The sequence below is a fragment of the Triturus cristatus genome, chromosome 6 (genome assembly GCF_964204655.1).
Source record: "Triturus cristatus chromosome 6, aTriCri1.1, whole genome shotgun sequence".
Taxonomy (NCBI): Eukaryota; Metazoa; Chordata; class Amphibia; order Caudata; family Salamandridae; genus Triturus; species Triturus cristatus.
Genome location: NC_140589.1, coordinates 1,636,956,150 through 1,636,982,238, shown reverse-complemented (window position 1 = coordinate 1,636,982,238; position 26,089 = coordinate 1,636,956,150). Strand labels below are relative to the sequence as shown.

At 50.4% G+C, this 26,089-nt stretch overlaps 1 protein-coding gene across 6 annotated transcripts in view; it reads right to left on the bottom strand.

Annotated features, from left to right (window-relative positions):
• The window catches only part of THADA (THADA armadillo repeat containing), a 1,526,823-nt gene that overhangs the window by 1,232,719 nt on the left and 268,015 nt on the right, over window positions 1–26,089 (bottom strand). For all 6 annotated transcript variants that reach the window (XM_085612787.1, XM_085612792.1, XM_085612789.1 and 3 more), the window contains one exon: window positions 25,446–25,582. In XM_085612787.1, coding sequence (XP_085468913.1) covers window positions 25,446–25,582 — 137 coding nt within the window. The remainder of the gene's footprint in view (window positions 1–25,445; window positions 25,583–26,089) is intronic.

The following is a 26,089-nucleotide window of genomic DNA, read 5'->3' as shown; positions in this document are numbered from 1 at the left end:
GGGTGCCAGTATGGAGTACAGTTAACACCACTCAGATGGAGGAAGATGAGCGCCTGAACAGCATCTGAAGTCCCTTTCTGAAAGAAATGGTTTCACTTTCTTTGGACGACAGAGCAGGTACCAGGACATTGGTTTCTTTGGCAATATGTTCCTTGAGGGTGAGGTCTCCAGGGCGAATCAAAGTGACATTCAGTGAAAGGTGTGGGCTGCTGAAGTTGTAAAGGTTCATGTAATTGAAAAAGGTTTGTACTGTTTCTTGTTTGTTGTTCTTGGCAAATAAAAGAATTTATGTCTTGGCTGGGTTGAGCTTCAGACAGGCACTGGACATCCAGTTCTGGATGATGGCATGCAGTGCTTGAGACATTGGATGTCTGAAGCTGAGGAGACTTTCAAGTAGATTTAAACATCATTAGCATGAAGGACATGAGGGATCACGAACTAGCGAGGAAGTGCTAGAGCCTGTCCTTCACTGGTTGCGTGTTTGCCGCCGAGAGTAAACTAAAAGTTTATTAGCCACTAATAACAGAGGAGAGGAGTTGGAGGACTGATGTCCCTGCTGGCATGATCACAGCCTACTGGTTCCGACAGGACTCAGTAGTCCGCTGCATCACTGGCTGGGAAGACTGTCGCATATGCTAGCCTCATGAATAGCCCTGTCATTTTCGGGACTGGGACAGAAATTGTTTTGCAAGGGGCCAACAGTCCCAAGCAAAGCGCTGTAGATCTGCTATTTTTAAAGCACTCCAAAGTGGAGCTTGCCTTCTCTACAAAGTGGTGAGAACCGATAAAAGGACATATACCCTAGCGATGCCTATACATCACTGGAAAATCTGTTTAATCTTATCCAGCTGTGTTTCTACAAAGCACACCCCTAGCACCAAGGGCTCTTGCCAATGCAGTCTGTTATAGCCAAGCCTGCGCAGATGAGGTACTTGGCTGCGTCATGCCTTTCATGAATCGTTTGAGCCAAAGAGGCTCTAAAATCCTACAGGACTGCTGGCAAGATCACAAAGTCAATATCATAAAAACATGTGTTTATAGGCCCAATAGACAGAATGTTTTAACGGATCAGAGGGCCAGTCCGGAGAAGAAAACATATGTTTGCCAAAGGCATCAACCCTTTTAGTTTCTGTCTCAGGGATTGGTTGGAAATTAATTTGGATTCCCATTACCGGTTGAGATCTTTGCAATGACACTTTCCAGAGTAAGGTGCTTGGTAAGAAAAATCAGGCTACCAAGTTCCGGTCTATGTCACCTGACCATCTTGCAGCAGACAGGTGTTCAAGAAAATGGTTTCGACGAGGTTGCCGTCAGAGTGTCTGTTAGAGTGCCATTATATGGGAGCAAGGGCACAGATGTTTTTGGCCAAGGCTGAGGTTTTTGGCCAAGGCTGTTGAACATTCATTTCAGTCTCCGTAGATGACAGCTGTCACTTCTGAACTTCTGCTGATCTCAGAACCATCACAGCAAATGAGGCACTTTCTTTTGTCAGTGGCCCATGTAGCGAGTCAAGCTCTAATTCAGATGGCCTGGCAGTTCGGGCATTGATAGCAGGGGCAAGTCTGATTTGCATATGGCTGGGTCCAAACTGGAATGGCATGGTGAGCAAAAAAATTATAGATTTAGGCCCAGATGTCTGCAGTGGGGTGAATGTATGACATTGTTCTGCATTCTGTCCATCAACTGTTCTTTTTTCTAATTTAGACAAGGTCACAAGCTCACTGGCTTATGTAAATCAAGGTCTAAAAGCACCATCAGTATGAGGGGCAAACAGGCCGTGTCCCTCACCATCATCATCAGTATCCTGAAGTGCATCGTGCACTGACGGTAACAATCAGAACCAAAAAGAAAATGGAGCCGCTGCTGATAGTTGCCACATAGTAGAGGCACTGGGTTACAGTCAGGATGCCTGTAGTTTTGTAGCGCAAAATCGGTTAAGCTCAAGCAGGTGTAGGTTCAGGGTCTGGCATGTGAATTGGCACCGGATCATCAACTGGCACTAGTAGTGACGGGGGCAAGCATACATTTTAGAAACGTAGTAATAGTCTATACTGGAGTCAGGATGGGACAGTCTGCTCGAAAGGGACCCGCCAGTGGTAACCCGTAACCTAAAAGCGTGCCAGAAGTACACTGAAGATATACAACATGACCTCTTTAAAGGCAATTATCTGCTGCAAGGTCTACAACAGTTCGTGGAACTTGGGCACTTTATTAGCAACTGAGCAATTAGTTCCATAGCGAATCACTTTGAGGGAGTGCAACTTGCATCTAGACACCTTTCTTTGGAATCAATGTGGTGGGCTGAAGTTAAATGCCACTTCACTTTCTTATGCTTGGATTTACCCAAAGATTTCAAGCGGCAAGGGGAGTGGTTGCGGAAATGGCCATGGGACTGGGACATGAATTTGGAGCAGAACCTGCGTGAAGACTCAAGTTCTTCTTGTGTTCAGTGTCATACAACTTCGGCTCTTGGTCTCGAATCGTCTTCGGGTGAATCAGGGAACATTTATCACACAAATCTGAGTCATGTCCAGAGCCCAGGCTAAGTGCACCGTGACCGACGTCTGCTTCCTGCAATCATGGCACAGCTTCAATACGGTCATTTTCGGGGTAGACATCGTACTCAAGCACACTAGTCAAAGTTATTTGGAGGAGTCAAAAGACCAACAAGGTTCAAACAGAGTTCTGGATCCACGCTGAAAGGTACAGAAAGAAAACAACTGACGTCAGCGCAGATGGTTGATGTTTATTTGTCATTCTGCACCATATCTACCAGGGTGGAAGTAAGTTAACATGGAGCCACTCGATCTCACCTATCGGCGAGCAGGAGCACTGCTAGAAAAATTCTTTGGTGCCAGTCAAGCACCTGGGGAATAGTCTAGGGTGAGAAACCTGCAGTTAGAAGTATACATCAGAGATCTTTAATAGTATGATTTAGGAATGCTGCTGGAGAGTGACTCTCATGCCCATAGATCAGGGAACTAAATCTACAGTAGGGAGACATGACGGAATGGTATGTTTTGCTACATGGTGCAGACCTGACTTTTGTCTTCTGGTAAAAAAAAAAAAACAGGATTGCTGCGTAAAGAACAACTGCTTGAGGTAAAAGCAGCCATAGATAAAAGCAAAGGGCCATATTGTCATGCCATGTCAAAGAGCATCTATAATTTTAAACTATTAAGACTAGTCCTTTGCATTGCAGAAAAGCAACACACAGTTATCGTTATCTAACATCAGAGGATAAGAAATATTTTCAGAACCTTCCTAAAGGCTAAATGATCATCAAGCTTTCTGATTTGCAATGGAACCTTTCTTCATAGTTTATGTCCTTAAAACCTACAAAATTTTCCTCTAGCCAACACCCATTTCATCTGAGGTTCTTTACAGTGCTCAAAACTGCAGAAAGCTTTATGCATTTTACATAGGCATTTGAAATAGATCCTCTGTTCCACAGTCCACCAGAGTGGGTTTCTTTTAACAAGAGACACCTAATTGTATTGACAACTCAGGCCAAAATTGTGTATTTTGTATACACTGAAGCTTTGCCTGAGCATAGGCTGGGAGCTTCGACTTTTGCAATAATCCAAACTGGATGCAAACGTAAATAACAACATTAATGTCATGGGACTCCTGCACAAGATTTGGTATAGTCCTGCTTGGAAGATGTAGAAACATCTACGGAGACATGCATTTAGCTGGGCATTTTGGTTACACCTAATCTAAAATAAAATCCAAGGACTTCATACTGGATTTCAGTGTAGTTGCCTCTTTCATGCTGACTGGTCACAGGAGCCAATCCCAAATATCTTTAATTTGGCCATTCAGCGGGGGTATGGCCAAGCCAGCAGACATGACCTACTAAAGCTCCGTCCGCCAGCATGCAAATCAAATCCCATCCTCGCCGGGGACCCCGCATGATGACAGCCGGGAGTAACTGCCAGTGACCCCCACCCGACAACTGCTGACTCTAAGGGCCCACTGTGCAGTCGAGCCTGATGGCGGCGAAATCCCTCTAAGGCCAGGCCGCGTGGGCTAGGACTGGGACTGCCGGTGGGGGGACCGCTGTATAACAATGCCCTGACCTCCCTCACTACAACTACTTCACCCGCCCCTTGGGGAGCGCACCAGCATGACCCTGATTCCCAACTCGCGGCATGGAGATACCGGGCTGCCCTTGGAGGCCCAGAAAACCCGAGGTGAACCATTGTGGCACCGCTCACAGAGCACCTACTCACGCCAGCCTCTGCCAACTAAACCCCTACTGCTTGCTTGACACCTAACTGGAAGGCCTCTCATATCCTTCACAGAAGGCAGCCACCGACCCGGGGAGGCCCAGTCAAACTCTACACTCTACACAAGCAATTGCAGCATCGTCCACAGAATGCCCGACCCTTCCCGACTTTCACCAGTTGTCACCTTTCCTTCGCTTGACTCCCGCTCAAGAGCTCCCACCCCTGCAGAGGCATTCAAATTGGGACGTGCAAGGTGGAAGGGGTGGCTCCACACAATCTACATGGGAAGGGGGCCTGCAACAGAGGAACTGAGTACTGCCAATCGCCACCTGATTCCAATATGCTCCCCTCAAGCCCTCTACTCACAGTAAATAGGCCGAGAGCACTGTTCCCACTCACTCGTATCAGCGCTCGCATCCGAACACGCATGGGAGGACTGCCTGCAGTTAGGTGGCCCGACCGCCTGCTACAGCTTGCCGCCCCTGAAGGCCCTGGCTAGCTCTCAACTAGAACTTCTACAAGTGGGTGAACACCCTCTCCTGTGAACTGCTTTCCGGCAAGGGGCCCTCTCCCCTCTCCATCGGCGCTCAGATTGGGATGCGTGGGAGGAATGCACCCCCCCCCTTATTCTGCAAGGGGGGCCTCTGTTACGCTATTTTTTAAACACCATCAACCAACCCACTATACCCAGCTAAGGCCAATGTCATCTTTACTGCCCATTGAGCACCTCTGGCTCCGTACCAAACCACACACTTCTGAGGCAGACCTCCTTAACACTCTACAACATGGGCAGGCTCCGCTGGGCCACCCCAGCACCAGCCTCAAAGACTGCGCTCCGGCCCGCGCTATTCCTCGTTAGCCTTGACATGCCACTAGAAGGCCCACCCAGACAGCACCCACTTTGGGCAAACTGGACCTGGTATTTACCAGCATAGAACACTCCTGCGTTTTCATTGGAGACCCGCATGAGTGCTTTAGCCACTGACCTCCACGATGATCATAACAAACTCTCTGACAAGGTGTCCGATGGGGGGATGCAACAGGTCAACCTACATCCCATCACGATGGGCAGGTATCGAACCATCTGAGAACTGCAGGAATGGGTCCATCAACTATAAGACAGAGCAGATGACATTGAAGGCCGAGCTCGCAGAGGCAATATACGCATACTGGGCTTATTGGAAGGGGTATGAACCCATACAATAACATGAAACTTGGTTTAAGTCCTTCACATATGCATAGGAGCTCACACCTTTATTAAAAATGGAAAGGGCCAACATTAGACCCATCCCTCTTTCACGATCGAAACCTAGCGGGCCCATTGCAGCGGTTCAGGGCAGATGTGGCCCATTGGAAGACATTGCCCCTCACGCTCCTGGGTCGGGCAGCCCTTTTTAAGATGCTCGCCGTCCCCCCGCTTTCTCTATGCCATGCAGAATACCCCCACTCCGATTCCCGAGTCCTAGTTTTTGCAGATCGAGGCAGCAATTAGAGGTTTGTTATGGGACGCCGGACCGCCGCGAATCGCAATGCAGAAACTCACCATGGGCTGGTACGATGGTGGGATAGGCTTGCCGGACATACGCCTTTATTACCAGGCAGTACAACTGATCGCAGTCAACCAATGGGTGTTCGGAGCTCATGAAGATCCCAGTTTCCGGACTGACCGCTGGCTCTTGGGAAAGGGAGGGTATAACAGAGAACTATACTCAAACCACAAAAAGCTAGGCTTCACTGGCCCCACGGCCCGGACGGTAGAAATTTGGCACGGGCTCCAGCGGCGGATGGGTTGGTATTGGCAGCTAACTAAGGCCACCCAACTCTGGGAGCCTGATTGTCTGGGGCGTCTGAGCACCTGCGCAGGTTTCGATAATGGTATCTCTACGGTTGGGGATGTTTGGTTTAAAGGTAGAAAGGCGTCATTTGCGGAGCTTCAGCTTAAATATCAGCTGGCACCGTCAGAGTATTTTCGATATCTTCAAGTTAGTCATGCTATCGACGGCGCCCTTCCCGCTGGTACCCCCCTTCCAGACTCCTCTCCTCTTGAGGACAGGCTGCTACTGGACCCAACGGACCACAAAGCTATCTCCTTGACGTATAAAAAATTAATTAACAATCGTGCCGACCCAATGCGGAAATTAAGGGCCAGTTGGGAGGCAGACTTGGGAGAAATGGCTGACGAGGACTGGACTGAAGCGCTAGCTTCCCCTCGTGAGGTAGCAATGCCGATGCGACTTCGCCTCGTTCAGCTCAAAATTCTGCATAGGGTGTATTTTGATGCGAAACTGTTGCATAAATTGGGAAGACGTCCAGATACGCTCTGCCTACGACGCTGTCACCAGATAGGGACATTTCTACACATCCTATGGGCATGCCCCCACATCCAGCAGTGCTTGATAGAAGTCACCCGACAGATGGCGATGGCCATAGACAAGCCCATTACTCCTTCTCCCCAGCTCTGCCTCCTTAATGTGTGGGAAGAGACGGACCTCACCCAGGCGGAGCAAGAGTGGTCGGTCATGGGGTGGGCCATTGCTAAAAGGAATATTGCCCAGAAATGGGGGATAGACAATATGCCGCTGCTGCGCGTTTTGGCTACGGATATGGATCAGGCCATGGTGGCGGAGAAAACGGTCTACAAAAATCGAGGCTGCCCGAGGAAGTGGGATCACAAGTGGGGACGATGGAACAAGTACCGGGGGGACATCTGTATTTCCCCTACAGTTGAACTAAGGAGGGACTGTCGGGCTTTGCTGGATGAAATGGGGGCAAGCGGGGTGACCTGAAAGATTAAGGCCACCAGCTATGTACTGTCTACGGGGGGCTCCCTGATCCTAGCGTGTGTGTGTAACTACTTCTGTACTGCTTCACTAATTGATAGGATTTAATAATTACTGCCCTGATTCTATCGCTTGTTGTCTCCAAAGCCTGTATGTTTAATTTGCCTGTGGAGGTGCTAATTAAGTGTCAGGACTGCTGCAATGTTGTGGATTTGGTTTTCAATAAAATTGTTATGTAAAAAAAAAAATGGAAAGGGCCCACCGTGTGCCCACCCGCAACCATCCCACAGGCCCCCCCGACCTATGCTTGAGAAACTCCTCTATTTTAGGTTTAAATCTTTTATTAAAGGTTTTCAACAAAGAACCAATAGCGACAAGCCAACACACTTTCCGGGCCCATGCAAGAGCAGCCGCAGCTGAGGTCTCCCCCCACCACAGGTGGATGCGAAACCAAAGAAGCACTTTCAGGCCCTTACAATCGCTTTCCGTTACGCCCCCCCCCCCCGGGACCCCCCCCCCACGGCACCGCCAGTCCCCCCCAAACCCACCATCAAGAAAGACAAAGAAAGAAAAGAAAGAGGAAGAAATGAAAGAGACCCTGCCCCGGGAACGAAGGGGCCAAGAAGGCGTATGCACCGCTCTGCCCCGAGCCCAATGATCAAGCAGGGCGGCTATGTGGCCTCCCCCTCCTCCAGGTCGTCGCTAAGCCGCAGGAGGCGCAGGTATCGGGGGCACGTCAGCTCCCTGAAGTCCTGCGCTAGCAAGGACCGGAACGGCTGCCACAGTTCTGCGAAAGCGTCGCCTTTCCCCGCCAGTGTCAAAGAGATGCGTTCCATCCCCAAGATGTGCCAGAGGCGATGCAGCCATTCTAGATGCGTGGGTACGCGGGACGTCCTCCAACAAGCCAGGAGGCACTGCGTGGCCGCCCCCAGCGCCAAGGCTATCTGCTTCCCCCGGCGGGATTTGAGAGGGTAAGTAAGGGCGTTGGGGACCCCCAGGATGATGTATGCAGGGAATCTGGGCAGTTCCGTGTCAAAGTATTTGTCCACCTCATCTAGAATTTGACGCCAGTAGGGCGCTAGCAAGGGGCAGTCCCAAAGGATGTGTGCGAGAGTGCCCTGCTGACCGCACCCTCTCCAGCAAACCCCGCTATGTGAGTTATCCATGCGGTGTAGACGCTCCGGTGTGTAGTACCAGTATGTCACCAGTTTAGTGAATGTCTCGGTGAGCCCTGCGTGCGTGGCTGTGTGGCGAGCCCTGTAGCAACAGCCCTCCCACTCTTTTGCCAGCAGGTCCCTTCCCAAGTCCCTCTCCCAGCGCGCCCTCCCCGCATGGTATGAATGGTGGTGTGTCGACAGGAGCATTTTGTAGAGATCCGATGTCAGTTTCTTGTCAGTCTGGCGCGTGATCAGCCAGCGCTCGAATGGGGTGACGCTGCGCCGCAAGTTTCTCCCTCGGCCGAGTGGCCCAGTGTTTAACCTGCAGGTACCCGATCTGGTCCGTGGCCGGAATGCCATATTCGGCTGCCAACTGTGCTAGGGGGATAAACCCCCGGGCGTCGTAAAGGACCCCCAGCGCTCTGCAGCCGGAGTAGCGCCAACCCGGGAAGGTAGATTCCGGAAGCCCCGGCGGGAAGTCGGAATTTCCGAACAAGGGGGTGAGAGGTGAGGGGAAGGATGTCAGGTCCTGACTCTCGCCCGTCTGATCCCAAATCCGCACCGTTGCCTGGGTTACCCACGAGGCATACAGATTGGGCGGCCGTTGGTCCCGCCGAAGAAACGGAACCACGGCCAGGGCCCTCCCAGCCACCGCCCGGTCCTGGAACAGCCAATGCTTCTCGGACATGGGCTTCATCCATTCCGCCAGGTACCGTAGCTGAGTGGCCTGGAAGTAGAGCAGAAGATCCGGGACGCCAACGCCCCCGTACTCCGGCGGGAGCGCGCTAATCTGGCGTTTGAGTCGCGGCTTCCTGCCCTGCCAGATGAAGTGCGCCAGATCCGATTGGACCCGCTTGATCCACCCTTTCGGTGGATATATGGGGAGCGTGTGGAACAAGTACAGGATTTTAGGCAGTATCGTCATCTTAATGGCCGCGATCCGCCCTAGCCACGAGATCGGCAGGCGGCGCCAGCGATGGAGATCGGCTTTAACGGCGGAGGAAAGACGGTCGTAGTTCGCGGTCCTAATGCCCGGGATCGTGGGTGTTAGCAGCACCCCGAGGTAGGGGACAGGGCCCGACGCCCAGGGGACCGGATATTTCGTGCGGAGCTCCGCCACCGTGCCCGGCGCGAGAGAGAGTGAGAGCGCCACTGATTTAGTGATGTTAACTTTAAAGCCTGATACATCCCCGAACACCGACAGCTCCTGCAGGATCGCTCCCAGAGACGTCAAGGGCTCCCTGAAGGTCAGTAAGACATCGTCTGCATAGAGGCAGATCTTATGGGTGTCCCCTCCGAACCGGACCCCCGCAATTTGGCCGTTTAGGCGTATGTGCTGCGCCAGGGGCTCCATGTACATGGCGAAGAGCAACGGAGAAAGGGGACAGCCCTGCCTCGTGCCACGGGAAATCCGAAAGGGCGACGACGTATGGCCGTTAACCCGGACCGATGCGTGGGGGTCGCGATAGCAGTTGAGTATCCGCGCCCGCATTTTGTCCCGGAAGCCGAACCGGCACAAGACCGCCTCGAGATAAGGCCAGTGCACCCGGTCGAATCTACCGCTAGCAGGGCGTAGTCGGCCGAGAAGCGGGAGGCCTTCTCTATAAGATGCAGGACCCGTTTCGTGTGGTCACTCGTTTGGCGGCCTGGGATAAAGCCCGCCTGATCCGGGTCTATGAGGTTCGGCAGGTGGGGCGCAATACGAGCCGCCAAGATCCCCGTGTACAGCTTGAGATCCACGTTAAGGAGGGAGATAGGCCGGTAGGAGCTGCATTGCTTGCTGTCCTTCCCGGGCTTGGGGATCACCACGATCGCCGCATCCAGTAGGGATGGGGGCAACTCCCCGAGCGCGTCAAACGAGTTGAAAAGGCGCGTGAGGAGTGGAGTGACCAGTGAGCAGAATTGTTTATAAAACATGGCAGAGAAGCCATCCGGGCCTGGGGACTTGCCCACCTTGAGCCTCGCGATGGCTGAAATCACCTCCTCCGGCCGGATCGGCGATTCCAACAGCTCGGCCTGGAGTGAGGGCAGGCCTTCAACTCGCGCCTGGTCCAGATACGCGTCTATCCCGCCACCGCCGAGGGGCTGCGCGTCATAGAGCCGGGCGTAAAAATCCCGAAACGTCGCGGCAATCTCCCCGTCGTCCGTATGCAGGGCCCCATGGGAGTCCTCTATTTCCCGGACGCCGTCTCGCTGTCGACGCTCCCGCAGGCAGCGGGCCAGAAGGCCACCACATTTATCCCCTCCCACGTAGTAGCTGTGCCGGAGGCGCAGTGCTGCATATTCCGCCTTATCGCGATCTAGCGCTTCCAGCTGCGCTCTCTGCGCTTTTAACAACCGCCAGACTCTCGGGGCACCCGTCCGGCTGTGCATCCGTTCCAGTTCCCTGACTTTCTGCGAAAGCTCCGCACGCTTCTCCTGACGTTCTTTGTTTTCCGCCGCAGAGAGGGCAATAATTGCACCCCGGACCACCGCCTTCAGGACCAGCCAGCACGTGGCAAGGGTTGTGGCCCCGTTGTCGTTGAGCCGAAGGTAATCCTCCATGACCCCCTGTAGCTGTGTGACCACCGCGGGGCGAAGCAGGAGCGAATCTCGCAACCGCCACTGGCGCACCCTCCTGCCCATGGGCGGGAGCGTCAACGTCATGACCACCGCCGCATGGTCGGAGAGGGACGCCGCCAATATCTCCACCTCTGAGGCCTCCCGGTCGAGCGCCCGGGTGGCCAAAAAGTAATCTAGGCGTGCATACGTACCGTGCGCACCCGACGTGTGTGTGTGTATTCCCGGGCTGTGGGGTTGTGTAGCCGCCAGAGGTCCACCATGTCTAGGTCCTGCAGCGCTGAGTGCCCTGCCTGGGACAAAGCCCCCACCTGCCCCGTGCGGTGTGCCGACCGGTCCATCATATTGTCGAAGACCAGGTTGAGGTCGCCTCCAAGCAACAACCTCCGGTCCGAGGAGGCCGACAGGTGCGTCAGTGCTGTCTGGAGGAACCGCTCCGGGCCATCGTTGGACGCATAAATCGTACCCGCCGTGAATGTGTAGTCACCCATGTGGAATTGGTAGACCAGCAGCCTGCCCTTAATCTCCGCCACCTTACACACTGGGAGCCCCCTAAATCTTGGTGCGAGGAGGATCGCCACCCCCGCCCGCTTCGAGGAGTCACAGGAGAAAAACTGCACCGGGAAAGACCTGGATTGCATCCTGTGTGTGTCTCGCATGAGCAAATGTGTTTCCTGGAGGAGGCATATCTCCGCCCCGGACTGTGTGAGAAGGGAAATGATGGAGCGGCGCTTAATTGGGTTATTCAGGCCCCGGACATTGAGCGTAAGGACCTTAAGTGACACTGGAGGCATTCCTAACAATCAACGAGCCCCCACTTGCTATGCACATCCCCGTACCCTCCCAAAGGCGTCCCTGGCAGCCCCCCACCGCCCCCCCGACCCGACACAGGAAAGAGAAGAAAAGGAAGGAAAGGAAATAAAGAAGCAAAGAACCCCAACTAACCCCATACCGACCCCTCCCCAACCCCAAAACCCCGAAGCGTACCAAAAGTCCATCTTCCAAGGAAGATCAGGAAGTCCAAAGTCAAAGGGGAACGTGGCGTACCAAAGTGTCCCCCCCCCCCCCGCCCGGCCGCCCTCGTGTCCGCCAGCCCAAGTCCCAGCAAGAGCGAAGGCACATGCCATCAGAGGAAAGGGACCCAACCTCGCAGCAGACCCCTATTAGTTACCCTCAGGGGACCTCGCCCTTCGGTGCCAGCGTTTCAGCCACTGAGGATATGGCATCCTGACGGCCTTGGGCGATCTCCTCGGGGGGCGGCCTCCGTCGTCGAGAGCCCCTGCGTCGCTGCTTCAAGACGCTCCAGCCCACGCCGGGGCCGCTGGTTCTCTGAGAGCTCGATGCCTGGCCGTCCCCCTCCTCCTTCGGGCAATCAATGTCCAGCAGCTGGCACGCCTCCGCCAGAGATCGAAGCTGGTACAGCCGATCCTCATGACGGAAAATAAGACGAAATGGATGGCCCCAAGAGTATTTAACGTCCCGTTGGCGGAGGGCCTCCGTGACAGGGCGGAAGGTTCTGCGCTTCTGCAGTGTCAGGGCGGACAGGTCCTGATATAGCACCGGGTGCTGACCCCGAAAGGCGATGGGATGCAGTGTGCGAGCCGCACGGAGGATCTCCTCCTTAGTGGTGTAGTCCTGGACACAAACCAGGATGTCAGCAGGAAGGGCATTGTCCGGACGTGGAGGACCCACCCGATGGGCCCTGTCCAGAGTGAGCGCCGTGTCCGCCGGCTTACCCAGGATCTGATTGAAGAGCTCGCGGGCGAATGCGAAGATGTCTCCCGCCTCCGCGTCCCGTTTCACCCCCCGGATGCGGATGTTATGCCTCCTTGACCGATTCTCCAGGTCCTCCAGGTGGGTTTGAATGTCCACTTGCTGGTCGTGTAGCCGGAGAAGGTCCTGATGGACTAGGGAGAGTTCCGTGTCCTGTGCGTCCGCCCTATCCTCCACCGCCTGCACCCTCTCCCCCAGGCCATCCAGGTCCCTACGGACCTCCCGTAGCTCCGCCGCCAGTTCCTGCCGCATGCTTTTAAGTTCCTCCTTTTGTTCCGCGAATAGCGACAGCAGAAGGGCCTTGGTGATCGGTTCCGATCCGGCATCTCCGGAGCCCTTCGGCGGCGTCGCCCCAGCCGTGGACGACCGTGTGTCCGGGGCCACCGTCAGCGCCCCCCCCTGGGGCTTGGAAAACAGCTCTTGCAGCGACTTGCCCTGGGCCTTATCCTTGCCCTTACCCCTCTGTGTCGCCATCTTGCTGGTAGGCCCGCCTCAGCCAAGGCCCTCCGGAGGGGGCCGCAGGAATCTCGCCCTTCGTGGGCCGGGCAGGACTCCGAGGCTCGCCCCCCGCTCCTCCGCGGGTGACCTCGCTTCGTCCCTACGCCGCTGCCGACGGGGGGTGGGCAGCGTCCGTGACCGCTCTTCGCGTCTCAGGGCTCTCTCCCACCGATCGTGGGTCGATTGTCCGCAGCCCTCACCTCCTCCACTCTCGCCACCGCTTCAGAAGGGCCGGTCCACACCGATCCCCGCCCGCTGGGCTCCGCGCCGCGTTCCGCACTCCCGGGGTCGTGGGTCGTCCCTTCTCTGGGAGTCCGGGGGCCCCCTGGCGGCACCGCCGTCCTCTATGCACTCTGCAGCGCCGGATCCAGATCTTACCGCGCTGTCCAGTTCGGGCGGAGATCCCCAGTCCGTCAAGCCCCTTGTAGGCCTCCAAAGGCTCCGCGTCGGGCCGCGCCGTGTCTCGCTAGGCCGCGGACCCTCCTGGGCGCCAGTCACCTCCTCGACCTTCGGGTCCGCGCTGCCACAACAACCGGCGCAGTGCCGCGTCCGCTGGATTGTAGCCCCGGGCCGCCACCGCACTGCCTTGGTCGCCGTCCCCCACACTGGGCCCTCCGTACCTGAGGCCGGGGCCGTGCCACTCGCAGCTAGGCCGCACGCGGCCTCGACGTCCTCTGCTGGCGAGCGAGCCCCACCGCTCCCAGGGACACCGGCTGGGCCCCCACAGGTGCGCCCCGCTCTCGGGCTCCGCCGGCGGTGCTGTGTGCCGGAAACGGGAATGGAAATCGGTCCCGCACCGGCGCTATTCTCGGGCGCTCGAGGGAGAGACAGAGAGATGCGTCTCACCTCGCCGCCATCTTGGCCACGCCCCCAACTCCTCTATTTTAAAGACCGGGATGGCCTTCTCAGAGCAGCTCGCAGGCCAGCCCACTCCGCAGGGAGGATAAAGTCATCTTGCTCTTTCCTGACTACACCAGAGCGGTCCAGCAGCAACAGACTTCCGCCCTAGAGGTCAAATTCCACCTGTGCCTACAGAGAGTCCATTACTCACCCCTTTTCCTGGCTCACCTGAAGGTCATCGCTAATGACACTATGCTTTTCTTCACTGACCCAAAGGAGGCTTGGTTCTGGGAGGGCCAACAATACAGGACCTCAGCGGTGTAGCGCAGCCCCTTGGGTGCACGTGGGCCTCTGATCACACCGCCTTCGGACCTAACTCATTTTTACTGATTTCTTCCTCCGAGAGTCTCTGAGGTCCTCATTGGCCCCCTACACTTTCTCCACTAGGGGATACAAAACTTGGCATCACACTCCAGGCCATGGTCATCCCCACGCTACTTTAACGTTTTTACCATCAAACTTGCATACTGTCGTTACAGTAGGCCCTCCTTGTTCTACTTAGCCAGTTCTCACCTCCCACTCATGGCACGGCTAGCCTCCGATACATACCCTCTACACTCTGAGACAGCAGGGTCGTTATACTAATGAACAAGGTGGAGACCCCCCTTCCCCTGCTCACCTCATACTCCCTACTTATTATGCGCCTCCACGTGACACGATTCACTTTCTTACACTTCTGTGCATGGCATACACACCGCGCGCTAGCGGTACGCCGTATATTCTTCCATAAAATGGCAGTATGCGCATATAATCTTTCTACAAGAGACCTACACAACAAAAGAAGCGATAGAACACGTGTGCAAACGCTGAAGAGACCTCTTCTACGCAACTAACTACGCTGCATATGCCTGTGGTGCTTTGATCTAGATCAGACCTTGCATCCCCTATCAAGTACTAGACACCACCATAGACACAGAAGGCATCTAGGTAATCTGGAGGGGTGCCTAAATGGTGGACCCCTGCTCCTCAGAAGCATTTATGCGCCCAACTCTGGACAGGGAGAAATTAGGGATACCTTCTCTACTGTACTAGCCCACAAAACTGCACTCCCCTGGTTTCTTGGCGGGGAGTACAATTGTGCTTTACATGTCCACCTTGACAGGCCCCATCCTCCTCTCTCACGCTCCCCACCTTACACACAAACAGCACACCTGCATAACTGGATACAACAATGGTCCTTGATTGACGCTTGGCAGTCTTGCATGGAGTTTGTGAGGTACTAAGTAGAACTCCAAGTGTGCTTCAACAGCCTTCCTCTGTTCGGTCCCCTTGCCTCCTCTCGTAATTCACTAAGATAACTTGGGCTGTGTGGTCTCTGATCATGACGCCATTTCGTGGACCTTCAGTGGGCACCCCCTAGACTGCTGATTCCCACTTGGCAAATCCAATGCGACTGCCTAGAGGACCTGGTCTTCCGCGAAGAACAGGGCCCCCACATCTGGCACTACTTTACAGAGAACCATGGCACTGCCTCCACAAGAAAGGTGGAATGGGATGCTTTTAACGTGGTGATGTGAGGTCTTGTATACAACAACTGGTGGGCATTCGCAAAACTTTAGACAATGAAATAGCGGAGGCAGGTCAGGACCCCATAACTTATGGCAGCAGAAATGCCTCCGCTGCTTTAATTTCACAGGCCACGCATTGAAAGTACACAGGGAAGGAGACAAGTCCAGCCAACTTCTAGCCTGGCTTACGCAGCAGGAAACTGCGATAGCACACACTGCGGGACGGATTACACCCAGTGGTAACCCCATTTATGCTCAAGAAGAAATACTGCAACTATTTCATACTTATTACTCCACACTGTACCACGCCCCGTCTGAATCTTCCAAGGAGCACTTTTGTGCAATCCTCACGGGCATCACTTTACCCGCTTTCCCAACCCTAACTAGACTTGCCCTCAATATTAAAATAACCACACAGGACATCGTGCAGGCGATCAGGGACTTGGCCCCTAATTATTACAGCACCTTTTCTGCTCTTCTGAGCCCAGACTAGCTGATATGTATGAGGCAGCACCCAATCGCTCCATGAATCACTTCTAGAGTCGATCTCAAAACCGGGTAGAAATTCGACACAGCTATTATTAGATCGGCCCATTGCCATAGTAGGAAAGGACTATGAAATATTTGGTGAAATATTGGCAAACTGTTACACTCGGATTCTCCTTGAACTTATCCACATAGATCAGAATGGGTTTGTCCCTGGGTGCAGCACCTCTCAAAATATTTGCTGGTTATTTCACATACAAGACCCTGTTAAGGGACGGTACCCACAAGCGGCCTGTTTGATTTTAGACCCGGAGAAGGCGTTTGACACGCTGACATGGCATTACCTTTGTTAGGTCTTGATTCGAATGGGGGTCAGACAACGACCTCTGGCATACACTTAACCTCTCTACGCCAACCCAACATACCAGGCCTACCTGGAACATCTCATCTCCACTCAGATTTCAGTGAACAGGGGAAACTGACATCGGTGCCCCCTCTTGCCATTACTTTTCGCCCTCACGATGGAACCTCTTGCCATACACTTATGGGGCGAGGGCCACGAGTGGGGAATACACCTGAGGACAGGATACATGCAGTGTCCCTGTACATCGATGACCTTATCTATTTAAAAGACATCATATCTAACCTTTCCGCAATTCAGAGCACACTAGAGGAGTTAGCACAGGCTGCAGGACTCAGAGTAAACTTGGGTAAATGGAAAATACACCCACTGCATCCTGCCCAATCACCGCGATCCGCACACCTAGGCGAATAAAAAACCCTCCGCTGGCTGGGAGCAGCTACTAGCTACTTAGGGATTTGTCTCTACCAAACCCCTTCGGATACATTTGATGGGAGCCTTCGGGTGGACCTGATGGGCATAAAATCCCAAATGCAATTTTGGTGGTCATTACCTCTTGCCCTGATTGACAAAGTTGCACTAGCAAAAATTATTATTCTAACCTGCCTACTCTACTATTTCAGAAATCTCTCCATAATCCCATGCTCCTTCTTTAAGGAGCTCGACTCCCTACTGGGCAATTTCATTTGGGGCAATGGGCAGCGCCCCGTAGCCCTTCGGAAATTGCAGCTTCTAATAGACCAAGGTGGGCTAGGTGCCCAGTCTTTCGAGGCATATTTACTGGTGGTGCAGTTACAATGGCTTTCATGCTGGACATGGGAGACCAGCAATGCAGATGGGATTCTTTCCTCCCCAGCGATCTAATGCCTTTAACTCCCAAAAACTTCACCCCCTTGTTTGCTGCCTTTTCAGGTGGTGGTAGCTCGGGTGTGTATGGCCGGAACACATCGCATGTCACCGGGATCGCCGGTCTATGCTCCAACACTGCCCCTGGTCGGCCTCCCTAAATTACACGCCGCGATCTAGCCCCTTGGGCATAACACTCAATCCACATGGCCGGGGATCACTTTCTGAATGACCAGCTCCTCCCATTTAACTGGCTAGTGACAGATTGCGATCTACCCCAGGACAATTCCTCCTACACCAATAACTCATGAATACATGCCGTATCATATGGAGCACTTTTGAGACTGAGCCCGTGACTCACCCTGTACTACAAACTCTACTTACAATGGGCCCCAGTCGTCACCTCATCACCTGGCTATACAAAGCCATTTGTAACTTAACAATGCTTCCCTTGGACACACTACGGCATAAATGGGAGGATGAGTATGAGCGCTCTCTGCACAATAAAGAGAGGAGGATAGTCTTGGAGTTTCCTCAACAGGTGTCCCGCAACTCACACTGCAGACATGACACATATGTTTTGGTCCTGCCCGCCACCATTTCTGGGAAAGAGTGCATATGCCGTACTGCACCAGGTTACAGAGCTCACAGACATCCATACCTGGGGAGCATGCTCACTTGGCATTTTCATGCGCCGCAAACAACACAAGGTGCATGCTCACTTAACCTCACTGGCACTACTCCTTGCCAAATGCACGCTCAATCTGAACTGGCGCTCCCCTCACCTCCACCACTGGCTGCCTGGTATGAGGCAGTCCTTAAGTGGGGGACGGCGGATGAAGACATCCGTTGCTAAGAAGAGGTGCAAAACCTCAGCGAGCAGACCATCCCCTCAATGGGTTACCCTCCTCTGGTAGTTTTTACAACACACTGGGAATGATGATCTCCCCCCATAGTAGATTGGCACCTACTCCTCTATTTGCTGTTTACTTACCAATGTTCTTCCATCTTCACCTGCCCCTAGCGTATTTCACTGTTCCTCCTTTACCATTAGACTATGTCCACATGACCAATGCCCATGCGTCTTGATTTTGACAGAAATACCCCACCATACCCACCCCATCTCGCTCTTTATGTTCCCTTCTATTTCTGTTTGTGAACCAAACCCAAGTTATACTGCCTTGACAATACTTGTTTCATGCACAAATGTACACTTTGTTTGCAACATTAGTGTGGTCTTATTTACGCAATGGACATGCTTGCTGCTCTTCTACTTGTATTCATCATTAACAGATCTGTATGAAAATGCATGCTCTTGCAGTTATATACTGTCGACTGTATTCGTTGATATGCTTATAAAAACAAAGTTTCCATTGAGCAGTACCCGAGACTTGCTGGAGTTTAGGTTTAGATCGTTGGGTGCCATGCACACCCTTCGGGCAGTTGTTCAGATTGTTAAGGAAGCCTGCAGAATGATTATCCAAATGAATGAGCACAGGAGTAATATTCAAAGATTTGAGGATACTGAAAAGTAGATACATATATAAATCAATGCATTGGTGACAGAGATGACCTCCATGTAACCTGAAGAGAAACCAAGATGCTTCTTGATTTAAGATGAAATAGTTGTAAGATTGTGTACAGCTCTCAAAGGAGGACAGAGACGATTGCAGACCAGTACCCTTGATACGTGACCCCCAGCTATATCTTCAGCGCCAAGACGCCGCGGCATTCGTGCGCTCTACAAATATTTCAGTCAGTCAGTCAGTCATATTTACTTCTTTCATTTCCTGGATTAAGACAGAGAGGCATACAGTCTGAAAGGGGACTGAGGGGTCCAAAAGGATCAATCCCGCCATGTCAGCATCATGCACAATGGCCCTCAGAAGCTCTGTTAACATCAGCAGGGCATTTTCCCACCGAGGTGTGGAATGACATTGTAACCCTGTTTGTAACTGCCAGGGAACGGAACTTACAAACCAAGGCTAGACAAGGACTGTCTCATGTTATTCTTCTTTTCAAAGCAATGCTCTTTTTATGGGACTCCACTTTGTGCATGGTGGCTACAAAGAAGAGAGACCAGCAAGGCCAAATCTTCAATTGGGGAGACATATCTTCAGAGCAGATGATATGCCTATGTAAATAACCTCAATTTATTTTTTAAAGTCTCTACATTCTTACAATGTCTTTAGTGCTTTTCTGACCTTCTGTTTACATGTGCCTGGGTATTGCAACATATTCATAACTAATGGACTTTTATAGACTTTTAGCTGAGATTTGAAAACAGCCAATTCACTCCTACAAACAAAGTATGGGTCTATCAGACACATTTCTGGTTCTTTTCTTATGGATATAAGGCACAGGAGAATAATTTTCTGATAAAGAAAGAATCAATGTATTGTAGCGAAGCCTCTGTCGCAAAATTATCAACTTAATTGATAATTGAGACCTCTAACACGTCTTCTTGTTACATAAAGGCACAAAGCATGAACTCTCATTGAAAAATATTGAGGAGATTGGGGAGAAAATTAAATACAAATTCACCTCTTGGTTCTTCTATCAAAGTATTCTCATCATTACATGCTTGAGGGCAAGTGACCAGAGAAGAACTTTGCTTTTAAGAACCACCACCAGCACCATTGCACTTCCCAGATTTTAGCACACTTTACATCCTGCTCATCAGCTTCAATCCTGCAGCACTGTTCCACAACAGGCCACACTCCACATTAGGCTCATGTGTCAGCAGCTGACGGGATCGCAGCCATGGTCCTGATCACCCTATATGGTCTCCCTTCGCGATTACTTTCCAACGCCAATTCCCACTACAATCACTGTTCTAAGCTGCTGTAACTTTGTCCAAGTTTTATTAAAAATAAGTGCATTCACTTGGCAGCCTCTTGAACTGGGTGGCGTGCAAGGAGTTAATGGTGGTCATAAGGTGGATAACTTCGATCTATCTAATATGAAGTAATAATAGGAAAAATTGCATCAATTCCTAAGCACATAAAAAGCAAAACAACTGGAGGTGTCCTAACAATTACTGCTGTATTGACTTTCCCATACAGCTTCCAGGAACCTCCAGCAAGCATTGCAGGTAACGCGGCCTCGTTCAAGGATTTGTTCTACTAATTAATCAACTGAGCCTCTTGTCTCTTTATTGGTCACCCAGATGGGATTGTTATTTAAGATCCTGCCCTACTGTGTCATCTGCAGTCGTCTGCCCCTGGATTTGCTTGCCTCTGTTCTCCTGAGGCAGTCCTACTATAGGACTTAGAACTGATCACCATGTAGGTCCTTTTAGAGCTTAAATCTGAAGTTAGTGAAGCAAAGCATTCCATGGCTACCTCGGGGAGTGGAGTTAGATAAATCAGTGCCCAAACAGTGCTTAATCTTAGCAACAGACACATACTTTATTCTATTCACAGTGAAATGCTACACATAACATAACGGATTTGAGGTATCTACAATTTGATTCAGGGGTGTTAAACTCTGTGATTGACAATAGTGGTTTACTCTCAACGGGATGCAAATTCCCAGTGCCTCTGTCCCACTCCTATAGTTCCTTCTCACTCGATCATGAGATGACCCAGTGCATTCTGAGATATGTAGTTCAACACTAGTTACTCATTCAGTGAGGCTACCACATTGAGTGGTTGGGTCCCCATTCCCCTGACTCTGACAGCCCACCTAGAATCTTAGGATGGTCCAGTGCCATTCTAGGCTCAGGTTATGCCCAGTCTCTTGGCATTAGTACAGATTTGATGTCACTAGTCCATGTTTTTTTCCAGCACCTCGCTTAGCATACTCGCTGTTAATTGGCCTGCTCTGCTTTCTAACGAACAGACTGCACTGGTGAGTTTGGTTGTGGCCCAAAATGAAAGTGGAAGGACAAGCGAGGCTACAATGAAACTGCACCTGAGCTGCCCCAATACTCCTGCTCTTGAGACACTAAGCATATCTCGAGCTTACAAAGCCTCCTGAGGGAGGGCCTAAACAGACTCAAGAGCAGACCCCAAGGTAAGGTACCTGTTGTGGCGCAAGTCTTATGGGGGACTATCACGGAGGCCTGGTGCCCGGGCACCAGCATTCCTGTGCCATTGTGGTGCGCTTCTGAACAAGGTAGTTTCTAAATCACAGTCAAAGATGTTGCAAATCAGATACCTTGTCACAATCAGTTGCAAGTAGGCAGGAACAACGTGGTCTATGGGTTGCCAGTTCTTATGCTGGACTTGTCAGGAAGGTGTCTGCCGTGTGTGTTACAATCTGAAGAAAGCCCGGAGACCAACCAAAAGATTTAGACCTGTGGAGATGTCTAACTAGAGCTATCAGCAGTCAGCTTCTTACCAATGTTATGATTTAATGCTGCATTCTTGTTGTTAAGTCCTCCTTTCCCTGCTCATTCTTTCTCTAAGCCATCTGATTGATGGGTGCTTGTCTAGGAAACTCCTTGCTCTATGGATTCCTCCAGTAGCATTTTAAATTAGTAGACTAAACCTTTACAGTTCAAAAACAATATACCATCGGCATGTATCTTAAGCAGACATTACTTGCTAAGTCAACCCATCAATCATTTTACATTAGGAAAGTTGTTATGTTATATTAATATAAAACTGTTGCTGCCTTGTCCAGAATAGCTGGAGAATAATTCAAGGAAATCAAACTATAATCGATACTCCTATCCTTCCCAACTACAATTCTGTTCTTGGTGAGAGGAAACTTGTTTAGCTGAAGCCTACAGCGAAGGCGGATGTGCCTAAGTCTGAACCCCAATATCCCATCCTGCTCACTGGAGATTGGGGATTGCTAAAAGCCTTTAACTTCAGATCTGTAAGAGATATCACCATCATGTGAGGACTACTTTAATTGAAAATAAATATCTTCTTTCAAGCCTTCATGAGATGCTATATTCTGGCAACCTTTGGGACATTTGTACCTACACATGTATCAGTCTGGACCGAGGGGTTAAGTTGTTCTATCACTACTGTGTGTTAATGCACCCAAGAACTGGGCACTCCACAGTACTACACTTCAGGACATTCCTCTTGTCCTAGTGAGCCTCACTATCTCCAAATACTCAACAAGTCACCTCAGTGGCGTAACATGGGCCACCACAGTCCCCGCGGTGTGGGCCCCCACCCCATGCTCAAGGGGGCCCCCTCAGCACAGTGCCCTGGCTAGAGAGCTCCTGTTTGAGTCCGGAGGGGACCCCTCCAAGGAACTTGCAAAGGGCCTGCTCAAGTTTCGTTACGTCACTGAGTCACCTCAATGTGGCAAAGGAAATGCAAACTTCGGCCTTCTGCGCATAAACGTATACCCACTCTCTAGGCCGCTGCCTACCTTCTAGGGTTTCACCTTTCCTTCTCTTAGATCCTCTTCCTCTTTTAGTTAATAAAAACCTTACTCGCCTTCTTCTTCTGCATCTAAAGCAGAATTTTGCCTCTCTACAGTTTATCCCCTCCTCCATCTCTATGATCAATACACTACTTAGGACAATGACACTCCATAACTCATAAACCATGCCAGGGCAATGTTATATCTGATCAACAGTCCTTAAAACCAGTTGCCTTATACCTCATCCGAAAAACCTCCACCCTCACAAAAATGCTTGCTTACTATAACAAGGTCTACCTCCCAAAATTTTCGGAGCAAGAAGAATCATGATTTATTCCGAACTCGTCACACTTATTCTATAATCTAGTACACCACACTTGTATCTTTTGTTTTGCAGCGGCACAGAAAGGAGGAGACAAATCACAAATGAAATGTACAGGCAAAGACAACTCTTTCTTTTTTACTTGTACTCATCAAATCTCAGTAAATTTCCCTTCACTTCATTTATTGACAAGTTGATCAACACAGCTTGAAAATCGATTGCAGCAGTAAAAGTTGTCTACCTACCTTTTGGCCTACTTCAGTTGACAACTCTACCACCAACAACAGAGTTAATATTATAATATAATGCTTAATGTGAAAGACACCATCTCCATCTCTCCTCTTTTTACATTGGATATAGATGCACAGAAAGCAAACACCTTCACCGTTTTACAATCCCTTCCAAGACTTCACCAGCTATAAGCACATCAAGATCCTTACTCAGCACTTGAAAAGGTTGCGTGTGAACCCCCAAGCAAGTCACTCCGTGATGAACTGACTGACAAACTTGTTCAATAACAAAAACAAAAGACTCTATGGAGAAGTCAGGCCCACTTAAATGGAAAATGGCTAGATCTAAGAACTAAAACCACTGAACATAAAAACAAATGCCTCTTACTAAAAATAACAGATTTACTGCCATGCCTCAACGCTCAAGAATCCTTTTCTGAACCATGTAGCAAACCTCCACTCCAGGATGTAAACATACAGGGCACATTTACTCATACTAATGATGGGGTGCATTCATAGGAGATGCTCCTAGACGTGTGTCCATATTTTGAATCTCCAGCCAGCCTCTAATGAAGACATTGCAAATCCAGCAAATCTCCTGAAACAAGGGGCACTCTGTTCAGCCCCTTGGTCATTAATCATAAGTGATTCACTAGAATGAGACTCTTCCCCTGATGATTCAGAACTGGAACAAATCACAGAATGCTCAAAAAACAAAACACTTGGGAGAAGACAAAACTCTGACCAGCCAGAAAACTGCCCTTCTTAGGAAACGTCATTAAAACTTGTATTAGTCCACCAGCCATAAACTCTGCAATGCACACTCTCAATAACCAGACACAACCGGTGATCCCATTAGGACATGTGATATACTCCTACCCCCAGACACCACGCATCTGCCGTCCCTGCTGTGCTCTTCCTTGTTTGCATGTCACTCCTTGCTGTTTTTGTTTTTTCTTTCGCCTCACCTGAAAGCACTCCCAAATACACATTAACCTGTACATGCTTCTCTTTATCATTCAACACACGCACCTTAGCAAGGACACCAACAACCTAAACACACCCCGACACCTCAACATCTACAAGATGATAAAAAACTTTCAAGAACAGTCTCATCCATCAACGTCAGGTCACAGCAGAAGAGGAAATTTCGCTACTCACTCAGCGAAACCTTAAATATAAGTGATTACTTTGACACTACCTTTTTTCCATCACTTTATTGCATTTTCTGGAACATGGACTGGTTAAAAGGACAACCAATACCTGCTGACTACATACTGACACTCTACCATGTGCCTAGAACCTCCCACAAAGGCATGATCCTCTTAAATAAATCTGTCTCGTTCATGGCCTCATTTTGACCTCATATGGCAAAACCACCCTCAAATCACTAACAACATTCCTTTACAGCAGCACATTGTAGTCTTACACTATCCTCCTGGCCCGAAAGCTTCTTCGAGGGCCACATCTCCATTACTCAAACAGCACTACCTTTGAGCCCATTATGGCCTTTGGCAACTTCGAATTGGACTGAAACACACTACTGCAATTAACTGTGTTCAATTAATACAACCACTTACTCAGTGTTTTCCCGCTTCAGTCCCAGCCTCCCAAAAAATCTTTGACTATCTACCCCCTTACTTTTTAAAGCAAATTCAAAATTGGCTGACTCCACATCTTGGCTACATCTCCTTTGATCTTTTGAAAGGCACATGTATGTCAAGCTTTGATTTTCACCATCCTATTTCCAAGTTCTCCTCCACTGCCCTAGTCCAGCACGCTTGGATCACAGCGGCCATCCATGCCCAAGAAACGTTCATGGCTTGGCATCAATGCGACTCAAAAGTGCACGTCCAACACTCAGGAGAGTCCTGAATGCACTTTGGTCTAGCCTTGATTATGGCATTTTAGTATACTGTCAAAGCATCACCCCTACCTCAAATAGCCCCCCTAAAGCTATCTTACACTATTAACTCCACTTATTACCCTCATACTATTACAATCAAGACCAACCCTACAACTAATGACTACGTGGTCTTTTTTTACAAAAAAAATTCTCACTACAGGAAAATATTCTTTCAGGGATAAATCAATGCAGCAGCAACTTACAGGTAAGCTAACATCTGTAGTTTGCCATATTTCTTTGTTCTGATGGCTTGTTGAAACATTTACATGAATATCCTATAAGGAACAATTACCACCGTAACTGTTGCTTTTGGGATAGTACAGAGTGTAATTGGGTGAATCAAGTTTCAAGCCTCAGTGAAAACATATAGCAGTCAGAATGTGGTCTGCAAGGTTCACGAGTAGCATAACAAAGTTTTGAGACAAAATTTGGAATGATAGTTGTGAAAATGAAGTCATACTGAAACTCTGTTGTCCCTGTGTATCCATTCTAATTACACATACAGAAAATAAACATTTTGCTGTCTGGATAATGAAAAGATGCACATTAGATTTACCTGCATCGGTGTCCATTGGGATAAGACCTTCTGGCGAGGAGCTGTGAACAACAGGAGACACTACTGCGGAGAGTCTGTAGGACATTAAAATGAGATCAGCCACCGCCTTCCTCCATTCCGTCACCAGGGATAGATTTCTTTAAAGTAGAAAGGAAAAGAATCATCAACGGAGTCAGGAGGGTGCCATACAGAGACGCGTCACGTGGTTAAAACAAATGTATGTCTTTATTTCCATCAAGAGCCTATTGCACGAAAATGAGTGCCCAGTCTGTCGATGGGCCACATATTACCCAGAAAAGGTTTTGGCCAGCCTGATTTTTCCAGGCCGTGGAAGGTGTCTGTTACCCAACTTCCACAAGAAGGCAGAAAGCAAGGACACAACCCTTACTGTTTTCAAAGACCAGAGAATGAGCGTGGGGTTAAGCCGGTAGTTCAATCTGCAACAAAGGTATTTTTTTATTCTCCTCACTGGTTGCATGAGTTAAAGAAATGACTGTCCTCTACCCTCAGCTTTGACGTACACACGTGTTTCCTATAACACAGGCATTTCTACAGTTGTATATTATATGACACACTAGCGCTAAGCAACTGGAAATCCAAAGGGTGCAGTAAAACAGCTCAGTGGGTTACTGTACCATATGCTA